Genomic DNA, 13,131 nt, shown 5'->3' with positions numbered 1-13,131 from the left:
ACTGTCAACAATACGTCATCAGGAAAGAGCAAAGCAACCTCGCAATTCAAACGCCTCAACATCACTTTTTAACCCCCATAAAGTACCAAAGTTTGGAGATGCAAATACAACGATGCAAAAGTAGTAACACACAATTGTTCTCTTAAGCAGAAGAGAGGAAAAGAGCCACAAGAAAGAAACAAGCCCTGCCCTTACTACAAATGAAGCAGCAAAGCAACCTCGCAATTCGAATGCCTCGATGATAAGACAAATTCGACTACATACATATACTGTCCAAAGCATCAACCAACCCTCCTCAAGAATATGGCTAAGCCACAAACTATTTAACTTTGTCAAGCACGCATTTCTACACCTGTTTTTTTTGTGTATCACGCTTCTGTTTGTTCCCTCAACCGACGAATGGTGCTCCTCACAGTGACAGCACTAGCGGTGCTACAATCAATCATGGGTCCAAGTTCCGAATGAGAAGAATAGCATAGACAATTAGCTACTACAATGACACAATATAACACTTACTTCAAGGTATAGGCCCCACCAGCCTTGACCTTCCCACAATCCTTGCATCCCCAGATCCCCACTGCTTTTCTTTTCACAGCATACTGAAAATTCAGAAAAGAGTGTGAAGATACTAAGGTCGGTCAGCAGGAGCTATAAAATTCATGGAAGAGAGTGTAGAAGACAAAATTAAACACTATTACAGGAAACTGATGATGCAACTTAGTCTATATTATCAGAGAAGATAAACTTGCTTGAAGCCAATAATAACATTATCAATTTATACAAAATAATTAGGCGCACTCAAATATACTCGATCCACTATGGATGCATCTACATTAATATCACAAGAGCACAAACAAATTGTAGGTGCAAGCATATCCAAGCCAAGAAGGGCATCAAATTATCACACGAATTGTAGGGCAGAAAAGAAATATCCTAACATATTGATTCACACAAATTCATACAATGTTAACCATAAAGTGAACATCTCCATATAAGATGTTAGGCTGATCAAACTAGGCACCACAATAGTCAAGGAACCATACTTTTGAGAAAACTCTTCATGATAACAATGTCCCACATAATATATCCAATAATCACAATCCATGAACAAACCACATCAACCAGCTAAATGGAAACAAGTAGGTCTTAAGACAACATAACACAAGCTAAGCCAAAACTTATCTTCTAGCATGAAATTTGGAGGACATGACATGTACTGAATTACATAATCCAAATAAGAAAAAAAAAATGTCTACGAATTTAAATTTCATTGATGTGTCTCGGAGAGGATCAATGTAGAGTTTAATCAACTCAATTATTTTATGACTAGTATGTGAAATGAACCAAAATTAAAAGAAGTCATACCTTTCCACAGAACTCGCAGAAATACTTTGCATGTTGTGAAACTTCCATTTTCTTAATTTGTTTGCGCAAACTAGCACCATATCTGGTACCTGAAGCCAAGAAATGCAGATTCACAATATGTCTCCTGGGGGGGTAAAAGGAATCATTAAGAAAGATCCGGGTGTAGCATACCATATTTTCCAACAATTCCAGCCTTCTTGGTGCGCTTAGTCTGCACTCAAGTCGAACAAAAACAAGTCAAACCATCAGGAGAAAAAATATCAACTTTCAAATATTCAGTCATAATTTTCTAGTCCATTCCAGGTACTACCTGATACCAATCACCAGAAAAGGTGTAGAACCCACATGACTAGAAATGGCCACTACAAGAACTATGTGAACAGACAATAAGTAACATATGGCTTATAGACTAATTATAAAAAAGTTTCCGCTGGGAGATCCTAATGGTTAGTTCACTATTGCATGATTATTGGGTCTCAGGTACGAGTCCATGTGTAAACATCTTTTATATACTCTTTAATGTAATGAAAGGAATCCTTTTAAAAAAAGAAAAAGACAAATGATTGATAGAAAAAATGTGAAGGAAAACAGCTTAATTTGCCTTGAATTCCTACATTTTGTCTAGACTCTCAAAATCCAACATATTCCCCTCTAGTGATGCCACTTCAAAACTTTGGCTTCTACAGGATCAAATGATCAGAATCAGAGTCAGGATGTCTAAAGTAACTAATATTCATATAGTTTTTCAAAAGCTCCAACAATTACCATGGAAGTTTCATACATAGGAAAATGTGTGGTTAAAGAAGATTCTTGCAATTGCAGAGGCTCACTATCTCAGGAAAAATGCAGAGGCTCGATCTCTTAGATATCTATGATACTCACCCGGATTCAGCTTTACTGAATCTAAAATTCAGCAACTTTTTAAAAGTATGAAGCTAAAACATAATATTAATTTCCTAAGAATATCTTCTGTCAAGCCCCTAGTTTTCTTTTACCGCAGCATCCAATCACAAAAGCTACATCAAACGAAGAATTCTCACGCCTCTTTCTTAACACAATCAACATGTCCTTGTCATTTTCTTGTGAACTCCTGCTATCCTAAGCATCTATCGGTACACCGTCCTCACCAAAAACAGATCACAGACCTAAGAGAAAAGCAAGCTTCGTATGGAGTGCCCAAGATCGAGATCAAACCAAGTGTAACAACGATGTCAAGACAGAAGCAACTATAGGAGCAGAAAGAAATCGAACGAGAGCACGAAGCTGAGGGAAGAGATGAAAGAGCGCACCATCGTGCCGAGACACCGGAGGCCTATTCGCTTCCGCGAGAAACCCTAACGACGAAACTAACGCCCCGCACCCCTCGCGGCCGCTTCCGATTTATAGCCAAACCCTAACCGATCCGATATGTGCATCGATACAACATCTCAGCCGTCAGTTACCGAAATCTAGTCGTCCATGTCTGACATGAATTTTGAAGTAAAATATTGAGATAAAAAATTTAATAACGTCCATGATTAATTAATTAATTAATTATCTTGAAAATTTAGATTCTATTTATGTTAACAAAAGTGACAGGTGATTGATCCGTTAGCACTCTCCACACGACCAAGTTGCTTATTAATACATGGCCACGTAAGCAGTATGGTTAAACAAGTTTAAGGGTCCAATAGTTTCTAACCAATCTAACAAACAGATATAACGGCTTAAGGATTATGATTGAATCTCGTGCCTCCCTCTATTATTAAATAGACTACGATTGCTTAATAATATAAAAGAGGTCATACCCAACACACAAAATAATTTATGTCTAACTTATATATATATATATATATATATATATATATATATATATATATATATATATATATATATATATATATATATAATATCATGAAGGAAGAGCTGCTGCCTTGCCTTGGCTATGAAGCTGACTCTGGTGGTAAGAGATCCAAGTGAAAAGATGATTATTCAATAATGAAGCTCAAGTGTTACTATTAGACTGAATGTAGATTGTTTTGCATCAAATATGTGAAACCAATTAACTAGTAATATTGATAGGAGATTAAACATTTTAGCCAGTTGTATCAAATTCGTAAGTTAATTGTCCAATTAAATCAGATACTTGATATATATATTGTAGTGTCATTTGGCTGCAAAATGCTTCGTCCCGTCAGTAAAAATGAGCTCAAAGAAAATTGTCTCCTTAGGGATGTTACAAAAGTAAATGATTATGCACACAAATCTACCCCAATCTTGACCAGAAGCGATGATGAACATGACCAGTGTCAAGTCAACAGAAGGCCAAGGCAAGTCAGTGTGCCCGAGCATAGTGTGACTGCTTTGTCTGTTCGAGCATTTGGACGACCTCCCTCATCTTGGGCCTCTCCACACTGTGCTCTTGGACGCAGAGCATGGCGACGAAGAATACCTGCATCGCCTCCTCCATGGGGACATCGATCAGCCTGCGGTCCATGATGTTGACCACCCCTTCTTTGTGCCAGTTGGTGTTCATCCTCGCCCACTGCACTATATCCAGTCCTTCCTCTCCCAAGTCCCCCACGGGCCTCTTGCCGGTGATGAGCTCCAAGAGGACAACCCCGTAGCTGTAGACATCACTCTTCTCATCCACCTTCAACGTGTATGCATACTCTGCTCAACAAGAACAAACGGAAATGAGCATGCGATAATTCAAGAGAGTTAGTTGTCTTCTACATACACAGAGAGAGAGAGAGAGAGAGAGAGAGAGAGCTTGGAATAAAGTTTTGGTAAATGGAACAATGATGGGGGTGGGTCAAAAAAAAAAAAATAAAGTGTAGTTGTACTGAAAGCGAACTGAGCATGGGATTCCAAGGCGGCAGCAGCAGGGTGGGAGGAAGATAAAGCGAAAGGAGGGCAGATGCTGCTTGCTTTCTTTGAGTTGGGGCCTTGCGGCTCTCCTCCTCAGGACTGCAGCAGATAAAGCAGCTGTCTCATTGCTTTGGACCACGCCACACTGTACAATATCCATTGTATCTTCTTCATCAAAAGAATAACCAAAGAAGATGCAGAGATGCCCTTCTTTCTCCTCAAAGAAAAGAATCCGTTCCTGTGCTTATGAATCTATCTGATCGTAATGCCAGCTGAAAACATGCATCTAAGATTGATGCAAGGTTCAGTAAGGATTGAGGATACCTGGCGCAATGTAGCCGTAAGAACCAGCAATGGCTGACATGCATTCGGAGGCGCCTGTGTCCCTCAAGTACTTGGCCAGGCCGAAATCTGCAACATGAGCTTCGAAATCTAAATCCAGCAAGATGTTGTTGGACTTGACATCTCTGTGGAGAATCGGAGGACAGCAGTCGTGGTGCAGGTAGCTCAGTCCCCTGGCTGCCTCCGTTGCGATTCGAAGCCGCATTGGCCAATTCAGATACCCACCTCTCTTCCCGTGGAGTGCTTCTCCCAAGCTCCCATTGTGCATGTACTCGTACACCAGTAGGTTCGTCTCCTTGTTCGAGCAGAAGGCGAGCAAGCGCACGATGTTCCGGTGCCTGATCTTGCCTAGAGTCTGCACCTCTGCAGACAATCCGTTGTCGTGCGTGGAACCCTTGCCGATCCCCAGCAATCTCTTCACCGCAACCTTCTCGCCGTTGGGCGTCGTTCCTCTGTACACGATCCCTGCTCCTCCTCTGCCGATAACGCAGTTCTCTTTGAGACACTCGACGATGTTTTCGCTCGTGAATTCCAGCTTCTGGAATGCTGTCAGCCTCCATGACCTGGAGTTCCTCTTCATCATCGACTGAGTCTTGATGGCCACCGTGATTGCGAAGACTAAGGAGCATGTTAACAGACCCAGCGCGAAGAGGAGCTTGAGCTTTCCAGGGAGCTGGGACTTGACGCCGTGATGCTGGTCTTTGGATGACGAGCTGCATGGATCTGAAGCTGATCGACAGAGCCGGGGGTTGGCGAGGAAGGACGAAGCATTGAAGTAGGCGAACTGGCCGGTTTCCGGTATCCTGCCGGAGAAGTCATTATGCGAGAAGTCTGCAGAAGTGAGGCTCTTCATGCTTCCGATATCTTGCGGGATGCTCTCACTCAGGTGATTCCATGACAGGTTTAGATAGCTCAGCACTCGAGCTTGAGATAGTCGAGCTGGTATCGGTCCGATAAGCTCGTTCTGGCTGAGGTCCAAGTACGTGACCGAGATGCAATCACCAATCTCAGGTGGAATTCCACCGGAGAAGTTGTTCCTGCTCACGTCTATCTTGAGAACATGCTTAAGAACACCCAGCTGAGACGGCAGCTCCCCGGTGAACTGGTTGCCGCTGAGAAGAAGCATCTGCAGTGACGAGAAGTTCCCGATAGAGGACGGAAGGGGCCCGGAGAGGCGGTTGTTGGAGAGATTCAATTGGACGAGCTTCGCAGGCTTCTTGGCGGTCTCTTCAGCCATTGCTCCGGTGAGGTAATTGTTCTGCAACTCCAGCAGAGACAGCTCCGGTAGGTAGAGGAAACCCTTTGGAAGAGAGCCAGTCAAGTAGTTCTGCCCCATGCGGACCCTCAAGAGCGTCGTGCAATCTCCGAGATCATCCGGCAGTGAACCGAAGAGGAAGTTTTTGAGCAGGATCAGTATCTCTAGCTTCCTGCCATAGCAGAGGAATCTCGGGACCGACCCAGTGAGCTTGTTGGTGGAGAGATCGACCTCTCGGAGCCTGCCATTTCGCCCTAGCTCGGCCGGGATCGCACCGGTGAAGTTGTTCTGCCACAGCTTGAGGACCTCCAGATTTGGCAGCTCGGCGACGAACCTTGGAATCTCGCCATGAAACCGGTTCATGAACATGTGCAGCAAGCTGAGCTGATGCAGCTCCGCGAACTCCTTCGGGATCTCGCCGGTGAGTGCGTTGTTGGAGATGTCGAGGTACCGCAAGCTGCTCAAGTTGCCGAGGTGGGGAGGGATGGTGCCGGTGAGCTGATTCGTCTGCAGGAAGAGCGTGTCCAGCTTCTTGAGATTTCCCAGTTCCGGTGGGATCTCCCCCTCCAATCCACAGCTCGAGAGGTCGAGATGGACGAGATCGATCAAGCTCCCGAGTTCGGCCGGAATTCCGCCATCGAACTCATTGTAGTAGCCCAAGTAGAGCTGCTTCAGCGTGGTGACATTACCCAACTCGGGAGGTATGAAGCCGCCAAGATCATTCCCTGCAACTGAGAGGTAGCTCAAAGCCCTGAAACCTCCATAGGCCGCGGGGATCGTGCCGGAGAAGTAGTTCCCTCCGAGGTCTAAATGCCGGAGCTTCGGGAGCTTGGAGAGGCCGACAGGAAGAGCCCCGAAGAAGTCATTGTTGTACGCGTCCAAGACTTCCAGTTCCGCCATGTACGAGAAGCTCCAACTCAAGGTGCCGTTGAACTGGTTGTTGGAGACGTTGAGATGCCTGAGGCCCGCGAGCTTCCCGACACTGGACGGGAACAGACCGGAGAGGCTGTTTCCGGCGACCGAGAGGTAAGTAAGGCCTTTCAGCTCTCCGATCACCGGGGAGAGGGAGCCGGAGATGTTCAAGTTGGACAAATCGAGCGCGAGAACCACATGCATGGCCGCGTCGCAGCGGACGCCATCCCATGCGCAAAGCGATGCATGGTTGGACGGGTTCCAGCTGGGGAGAAAAGACTCTGAGCTGTGGAAGGACCGCTTGATGGAGATCAGGACGGAAGCTTGCTTCCTTAGAGAGGCAGTGGAAGGAGGGGTGAGGGAAAGCAGGAGAGAGGAGAGCAAGAGAAGGGCTCTTGCAGTGGGACTAGCCATGGAGGGGGCTTCTGAGAAAGAGGAGAAGAAGGGATTAAATTCAGGGAGAAGAAGAGGGGCTTCAGAGAGAATCCAAGAAGGTGAAGTCCTGCTTCTTCTCTTTCTCTTCTTTTGTGGGATATAAAAGCTTGAAAGCTCCCAAGTGTATTAAAGTGGACACACTGCACTGTTTGCTCAGGAATCCCTGGTGAAGCCTCCCAAGATTGAGTGCTGCTTTTGCCTCACAAACGTCTCATGCAATGCAATCCTCGCTTCCCTGCTCGAAGAAAACAATGCAGTCAACTGGTCTTCCCTGAGCTTACTGTCAAGATAAAGGCTCAGGCATCAGGAGGAGACACAGAAAAGGATCACAACTGGTTGCACTCTGTGCTTAAAGCTGCTCATATAAGGTGGTTTTAAGTCATCCGGGAATAATGTAGAATCCTAGGTTAGCTCTCGTTCCGTAAGAAGTATTATGGACTTCAAGCTGCATATTTACCAATTATGATTTGACAAAGATGATAAAAGCAATGAATAAAGACTGCTGAAGGCTAGTTTCATCTAGGAAGTCACAAATGGAACAAGTCTTGGGAAAACAATGCATGTTATGTTGATTCAAGCTAAAAAAAAGAGAAAGTGAGGAGAGGGCAGCTTGATTTGTCTGGGATGAGCAGGTAAAGCTGAAAAGAGGAAGTAGCGGTTTCCTTAGGAGACCAAAGTGTAGTAACATCAAGGAATGCAATGTCTTAACCAGGGGAACAAAAGTAGTTTGCTGATATATATGGATTCAGATAACTGTGGAGTGTGAGGGGACAATATAGAGCATGCTTTTCAGATCATTACAGAAATATATCTCACCAACATTTGATACAACGAATGCTGAAAGTGTTTGTTAGATGCAAGTAGGATATAAGCGCAATTTGCAGAAGAAGAAAAGAGTGGCAAGAATCCATGCAAGGGAATCTGATAGGACTTCATGTTTCCATTGAATGCCAGGGAAGATGCTTGCAGCACACTAAAACTACATTGCATTCCATGTGTCGGAAAATGTTGCATGATCCTAGGCTTTGTGCAGAGTCAAGCAACCATCAAAGCCTTCTTTAGCTGCTGCTGGCCTCAGCCTCTGCTGACAGTAACTGATGATGTTAATGGTGGGAATGTAAAGACAAAAGGACTCAGAGTTCAATGAGCAGACAACTGTTTGGTGAAAACCATGCACAACTGCATGCTTGCTTGAATGCAATGTCGAATGCTACCAGTGTCACACTGGTCCAAGATATGTCCCTGATAGGTTAGAATGCGATTGATCAATGGCTCTCTTTCTACTTTTTTTAGTGGTAGGCAGTAGAGGGAGCACTTCATTTTACCTACTGCTCCACTGTTATTCCACTGCAGAAGTAGAAATTGTATTATGCATGGTAGTAGTCTTTCCAATATTCCTTTTATTCATTGAAATGAGGCAAACGAGTTCTTTTTCTTTTTCTTTCTCTCCAAGAAGGGGACAACACAAGAGATCATAAGCTAGTAATGAGCAGGACACTTGGAAAGGGATGGATCACTGCAGAAATAGAGGACAAGCCAGCAACATGTTCCCAACATCCTGTAATTGGAGATTCAACTTGACCTTTCTTTGATGCTCGTCTAAGACAAAACTTGGACTACTCTTCCCTACCACCCTATTCTTGTGCTTGGGAAAAAAATTTATCCAGTGATGCACCAAAAAACTTTAAAAATATTAAATTATAATTTTTTTATTTTAATCTTTTACTATATTATCAAGTCACTCCTATTATTCTTTTTCTCATCTTAGTTTCTTTAGTTTTAAGGTTCCTTTTGGTTGCTTGCTTACATATGATTATGTGGCCAAGTACATGAAGAATCATAGGGTGTTCGACTTGCAGTGTTGGACCTGATCTGTAGGGTGTTCGACCTACAAAAGTCTTATCGACATATTCGATCAGAAAAATAGAAAGTATAATCAGCTTATCAAGAAGTTCATCCTATATGTCATAGCTTTGATGTTCCGACATACGAGTTGGTAAATGCAATATTGCATAAGTGTCACGTCTTAGGTTCAAATTCTATCATATATATCGTTTGATGTAATAGAATTTTTTAAATTTATTTTAAAGGAGTTCATCCAACATTTACCTAAAACAAACTACTTTCATATAGTTAAACAATCAGTGGTATACCCGATAGTTGACCATTAATTGTTAAAGTAGTTTTTAGATTGTCTGAGCTAGAAGCTGATTAGACAAGTCGGACATAGATTATTTTGTGTGTTGCGCGTACTTGTATGAGCACCTGGGGGGAGTGCGCATTATGTAGTCTGTTTGGTAACAAAGGTATGGAATTTGATCATACTCGCCCGATGTCGAGCTATTATATCTATTTGTTACATCGATTGGAGCTACCATCGATTGATATCAGGTCATTGTGCTTTTTTACATGTTGCTTACGCGATATTGGCATAGCCATGCGTTGACTTGGTAGCTTGGTTGTGTGGAGAAGAGGTGTCATAAGGAGCGGTAGAGCTAGCGTAGAGTGCTGATGGGTCAGTCACGCTACTTTTGTCATAACACATGCACCCCATTTTCCAAGCTGGTTAGGAAGTATGATTCTATTGATATATATTATCAGTACGAGAGATGATGAAATGCTCGACTTAGTTGCACCAACATGGCATCTCGATAGCTACTATTATTGGACACAATAGCATAAGGGGATAATGTAGTCAGGTATGATAGCATGGTAGGATGGAACAACTCAGTGTAGTGGTGTCTGAGGGACAGAGAGGTCGAGTGTAGTGGCACACAAGGTTCCAATGAAATCAAGTGTGGTGGTACATGAAGGGTCGAGAGGTCAATTATAATGGTGCACAAAGGGTCAATGAAGTCTGGTGTGATGGTGCATGAAGGGTCGGGGGCTTGGGTGTAGTAGTGTGCAAATGGCTAGTGAATCTAAGCATGATGGTGTAGAGGGTTAGTGAGGTTGGCACACAATAGTGCAGAGGGCCAATGAGGCTTGTGTGCAACAATTCAGAGGGTCGGTTATAGGCACATGCCAAACACACCCTTCTCTAGCGGGTGGGAGAATTTGGGTGGATTCAGATATGATTTGGTATGAAAGAGGGATATGGCACAATTACCATATATCGTGTGGCCATTATATAGATTATAGAGGATTCAATGTGATCTCCCTAGTGATCTAAATGATCGCTACATTATTAGGATTATGCCACATGTCCTAGGGTGTGCTAGATGATGCTGCGTGCCCCGTTCTCTTCAAAGTGTTTGGGAATCGAATGGACAATCAGGCAAAGGAAGCACCACCTTAGGCTCCTATAAATAGTGGTTCTCCGCCAAAGTTATTCCTCATCTCGACTTGCAACTTAAACTTTTGTGAATAATACACTTAGAGATATTAACATAGCAAAAGGTATGTGATATTATCCTTAGCCTTATCGTCTAACACTTTAGCTGTAAAAACTTCTGAATTATTGGATCTTATGGATAAGATTCAATAAGAGCAAATTAGAGATTATTGGGTAAAGCTTCACTAATATAAGTGGCTTCGATAGTTGAAAGGATATTCAGTACCCAATAAGGTAGAATTCATTAGGGTTATGTTGATAGGGACCTCTATAAATAGGAGGGAACCAATGGGATCATAGGCTAGACCCTTTTTAGCGGCCACCTCCTATACTCCTCTCCCTCTCCTCCTCAGCTGATAGCTCCAATTAGGGGGCATATGGATAACAAGAATGGTTGGCCCCTTCTCGATCACGTGATGCACATGGAGAGGAGAATCGTATAGCGATCTGAGGAGCGTTTTCGCTACATTTACTATGTGGATCACCACTAGAGAGGAGGACAGTTGACCTCCTTCATACTCTCTCACAGATTTATGTGTTTTTAAGGATATGCAATCTCTCTAAGTAACATATCTTTTATATATATGTAGTTTTCGGTTTTATGGGTTTTTACGTATCAATCTTCGCATGATGACGAGAAACTATTTTCTGGGAGAAATCTATGATTTTTATTTTATATTCTTTTGCTACACATATAATGCTACCCCAGGTTTCCCAATAAGGACATCCTTGGTATCTCAAGTTTAAGGACCAAATACACAACTGGGACGATGGAATCGCTATCTAACAATGAGGTATCATCAACCATCCGATATTCTTTGAGTTGATCAATTAGTGAACTTATTCTTTAATAAGTACCTACACCGTATCTCTGGTGTTCTCATATGAGCAGCTTTGATACTAGCTTCCTCCATCATATAGATGGGTATATAGCACATTAATATGTCTAGTTATCTCAATGTCTCTTTCGAGTAATATACAATCGGGATTATTTAGTGTTTGTGTTTAAATAAAAATTGGTCTCATTATTATGATCCCATCATGATTTGATTCTCATTGTACATATTTTTGGATATCACAATATATGCAACACGTAACATAAAATGAGAAAAATATCAATAAATAATAATAAGCAAAAAGAGTGTGTATCTTGTCACACATGCTATTACTTACGTGATTAGCTTGCAAGACACCTATAACTAGTAATCTCTCACTTGTCCTAAAGCCGATCATATATGTGTCTGATCCCCATCAAACCCATGTGATCCTCAAAGACAATATGAGATAATAGGTTTATCAGTGTATTTACGATATTATGTTCGGATAGAAATTTTTTCACTACTATAGCTCCACAGGCCATGATCTCTATGATCAGGTGGAACTTCCTTAGGATATGCTTGGACTTCTGATGAGACCTGGGTTCTTTTGCTTGAGCAATCATCCCATTATTGATGCAATATAAGAAAATCGACTCCTTGCTGCTTGGTATGACTCTTAGATTTATTATGAACTTTCTCATCCAGACTTTCTCCTTTGTTGCTTGTACTATGTTTTTGTGGTTGAATCAGTAATAGTATCTTGCTAAGAACTCTTCCAGCATACTACTCCTCCATTTAGGGTAAACACATACCCTAACTTATACTTACTATCATTGATATTAGACTAGAAACTCGAGTTCATGTAGCCCTCAGCCTTGAGGCTATTTCCTCTATATACCAATAAAAGATCCTTAGTCCTTCTCAAGTACTTAAGGATGTACTTTACTGCATTCCAATGTTCCAAACCTAGATTCGCTTGATATCTGCTCGTAACACTTAGAGCATGTGAAATAGCATATATGATAGATCATATTGTCGAGGCATGAGTATCATATCCATATCTGTCCTTTCTTTAAGAGTCTTTGGGGACACACTTATAGAAAATGATATCTTATACCTCATCGGTATAAGACATCTCTTGAAATTTTTTATGTCAAACTTTTCGACAATAGTGTCTATATACTTAGATTGGGATAAGCTAAGTATCATCTTGGATATATTTTTATAAATCCAAATCCCTAAGATATATGATGTTTCCCTTAAATTCTTTATGGAGAAATATCTAGATAACCAAGTCTTTACTGTGGAGAGCATTCATATATTATTCTTAATGATCAAGATATCATACACATAATAACATCAAGAAGGTGATAGCGCTTCCACTTATGTTCATTTACACACAAGACTCATTTTTATTCTTAACAAAGTAATAAGATCTGATCGCCTCATCAAACCTTATGTTCTAACTTTGGAAAGTTTGCTTTAGTCCATCGATGGACTTAAGCAACTTACACATTTTATTTGGACTTTCTTTGGATGTAAATCCCTTAGGTTATATCGTATACATCTCCTTCTCGAAGTTATTATTAAGAAATATGATTTTCATGTCTATATAATATATCTCATAATCATAATGTGTTATTAATAGAATTTAGATGAATTTTAACATATCTACGAGTGAGAAGATTTCGTTATAGTCAACATTTTATCTTTGACGATATCCCTTAACCATTAACCTTATTTTATAAATTTTCATCTTTCCATTTACAGAAAAGTTCACTCGTGCAACTGCACAATTTGCAAGTATCAAAATCGATGAA

General features: G+C 41.8%; 2 protein-coding genes across 2 annotated transcripts; both read right to left on the bottom strand.

The window, feature by feature from the left end:
- Positions 1–39: 39 nt before the first annotated feature.
- LOC103996556 (large ribosomal subunit protein eL43z) lies at positions 40–2,769 on the bottom strand. The gene is made up of 5 exons (XM_009417472.3): positions 2,655–2,769; positions 1,537–1,576; positions 1,366–1,454; positions 517–599; positions 40–432 (listed from the first exon to the last, which is right to left on the bottom strand). The coding sequence occupies exons 1-5, from the start codon at positions 2,655–2,657 to the stop codon at positions 369–371; spliced, it is 279 nt and encodes a 92-aa protein (XP_009415747.1). The 5' UTR covers positions 2,658–2,769; the 3' UTR covers positions 40–368.
- A 744-nt stretch (positions 2,770–3,513) lies between these two features.
- On the bottom strand, positions 3,514–7,271 carry LOC135649553 (leucine-rich repeat receptor-like serine/threonine-protein kinase BAM3). Its single transcript, XM_065168029.1, has 2 exons — positions 4,540–7,271; positions 3,514–4,017 (listed from the first exon to the last, which is right to left on the bottom strand). The coding sequence occupies exons 1-2, from the start codon at positions 7,136–7,138 to the stop codon at positions 3,680–3,682; spliced, it is 2,937 nt and encodes a 978-aa protein (XP_065024101.1). The 5' UTR covers positions 7,139–7,271; the 3' UTR covers positions 3,514–3,679.
- Between the last annotated feature and the right edge of the window lie 5,860 nt (positions 7,272–13,131).

This window comes from Musa acuminata, chromosome BXJ3-9, assembly GCF_036884655.1.
Source record: "Musa acuminata AAA Group cultivar baxijiao chromosome BXJ3-9, Cavendish_Baxijiao_AAA, whole genome shotgun sequence".
In the NCBI taxonomy this organism is placed as follows: Eukaryota; Viridiplantae; Streptophyta; class Magnoliopsida; order Zingiberales; family Musaceae; genus Musa; species Musa acuminata.
This window is presented reverse-complemented; position numbering and strand designations above follow the sequence as displayed.

Bases quoted from the DNA above. Each gene is read 5' to 3' on its own strand.
- LOC103996556 (XM_009417472.3), bottom strand. The intron at 1,455-1,536 runs GTATGCTACACC...TCTTGGCTTCAG, and splicing joins TGGAATTGTTGGAAAATATG to GTACCAGATATGGTGCTAGT. The intron at 600-1,365 runs GTATGACTTCTT...CTGAATTTTCAG, and splicing joins TCTGCGAGTTCTGTGGAAAG to TATGCTGTGAAAAGAAAAGC.
- LOC135649553 (XM_065168029.1), bottom strand. From the start codon at position 7,138: ATGGCTAGTCCCACTGCAAGAGCCCTTCTCTTGCTCTCCTCTCTCCTG. The intron at 4,018-4,539 runs GTATCCTCAATC...CTTGTTGAGCAG, and splicing joins TTACGGCTACATTGCGCCAG to AGTATGCATACACGTTGAAG.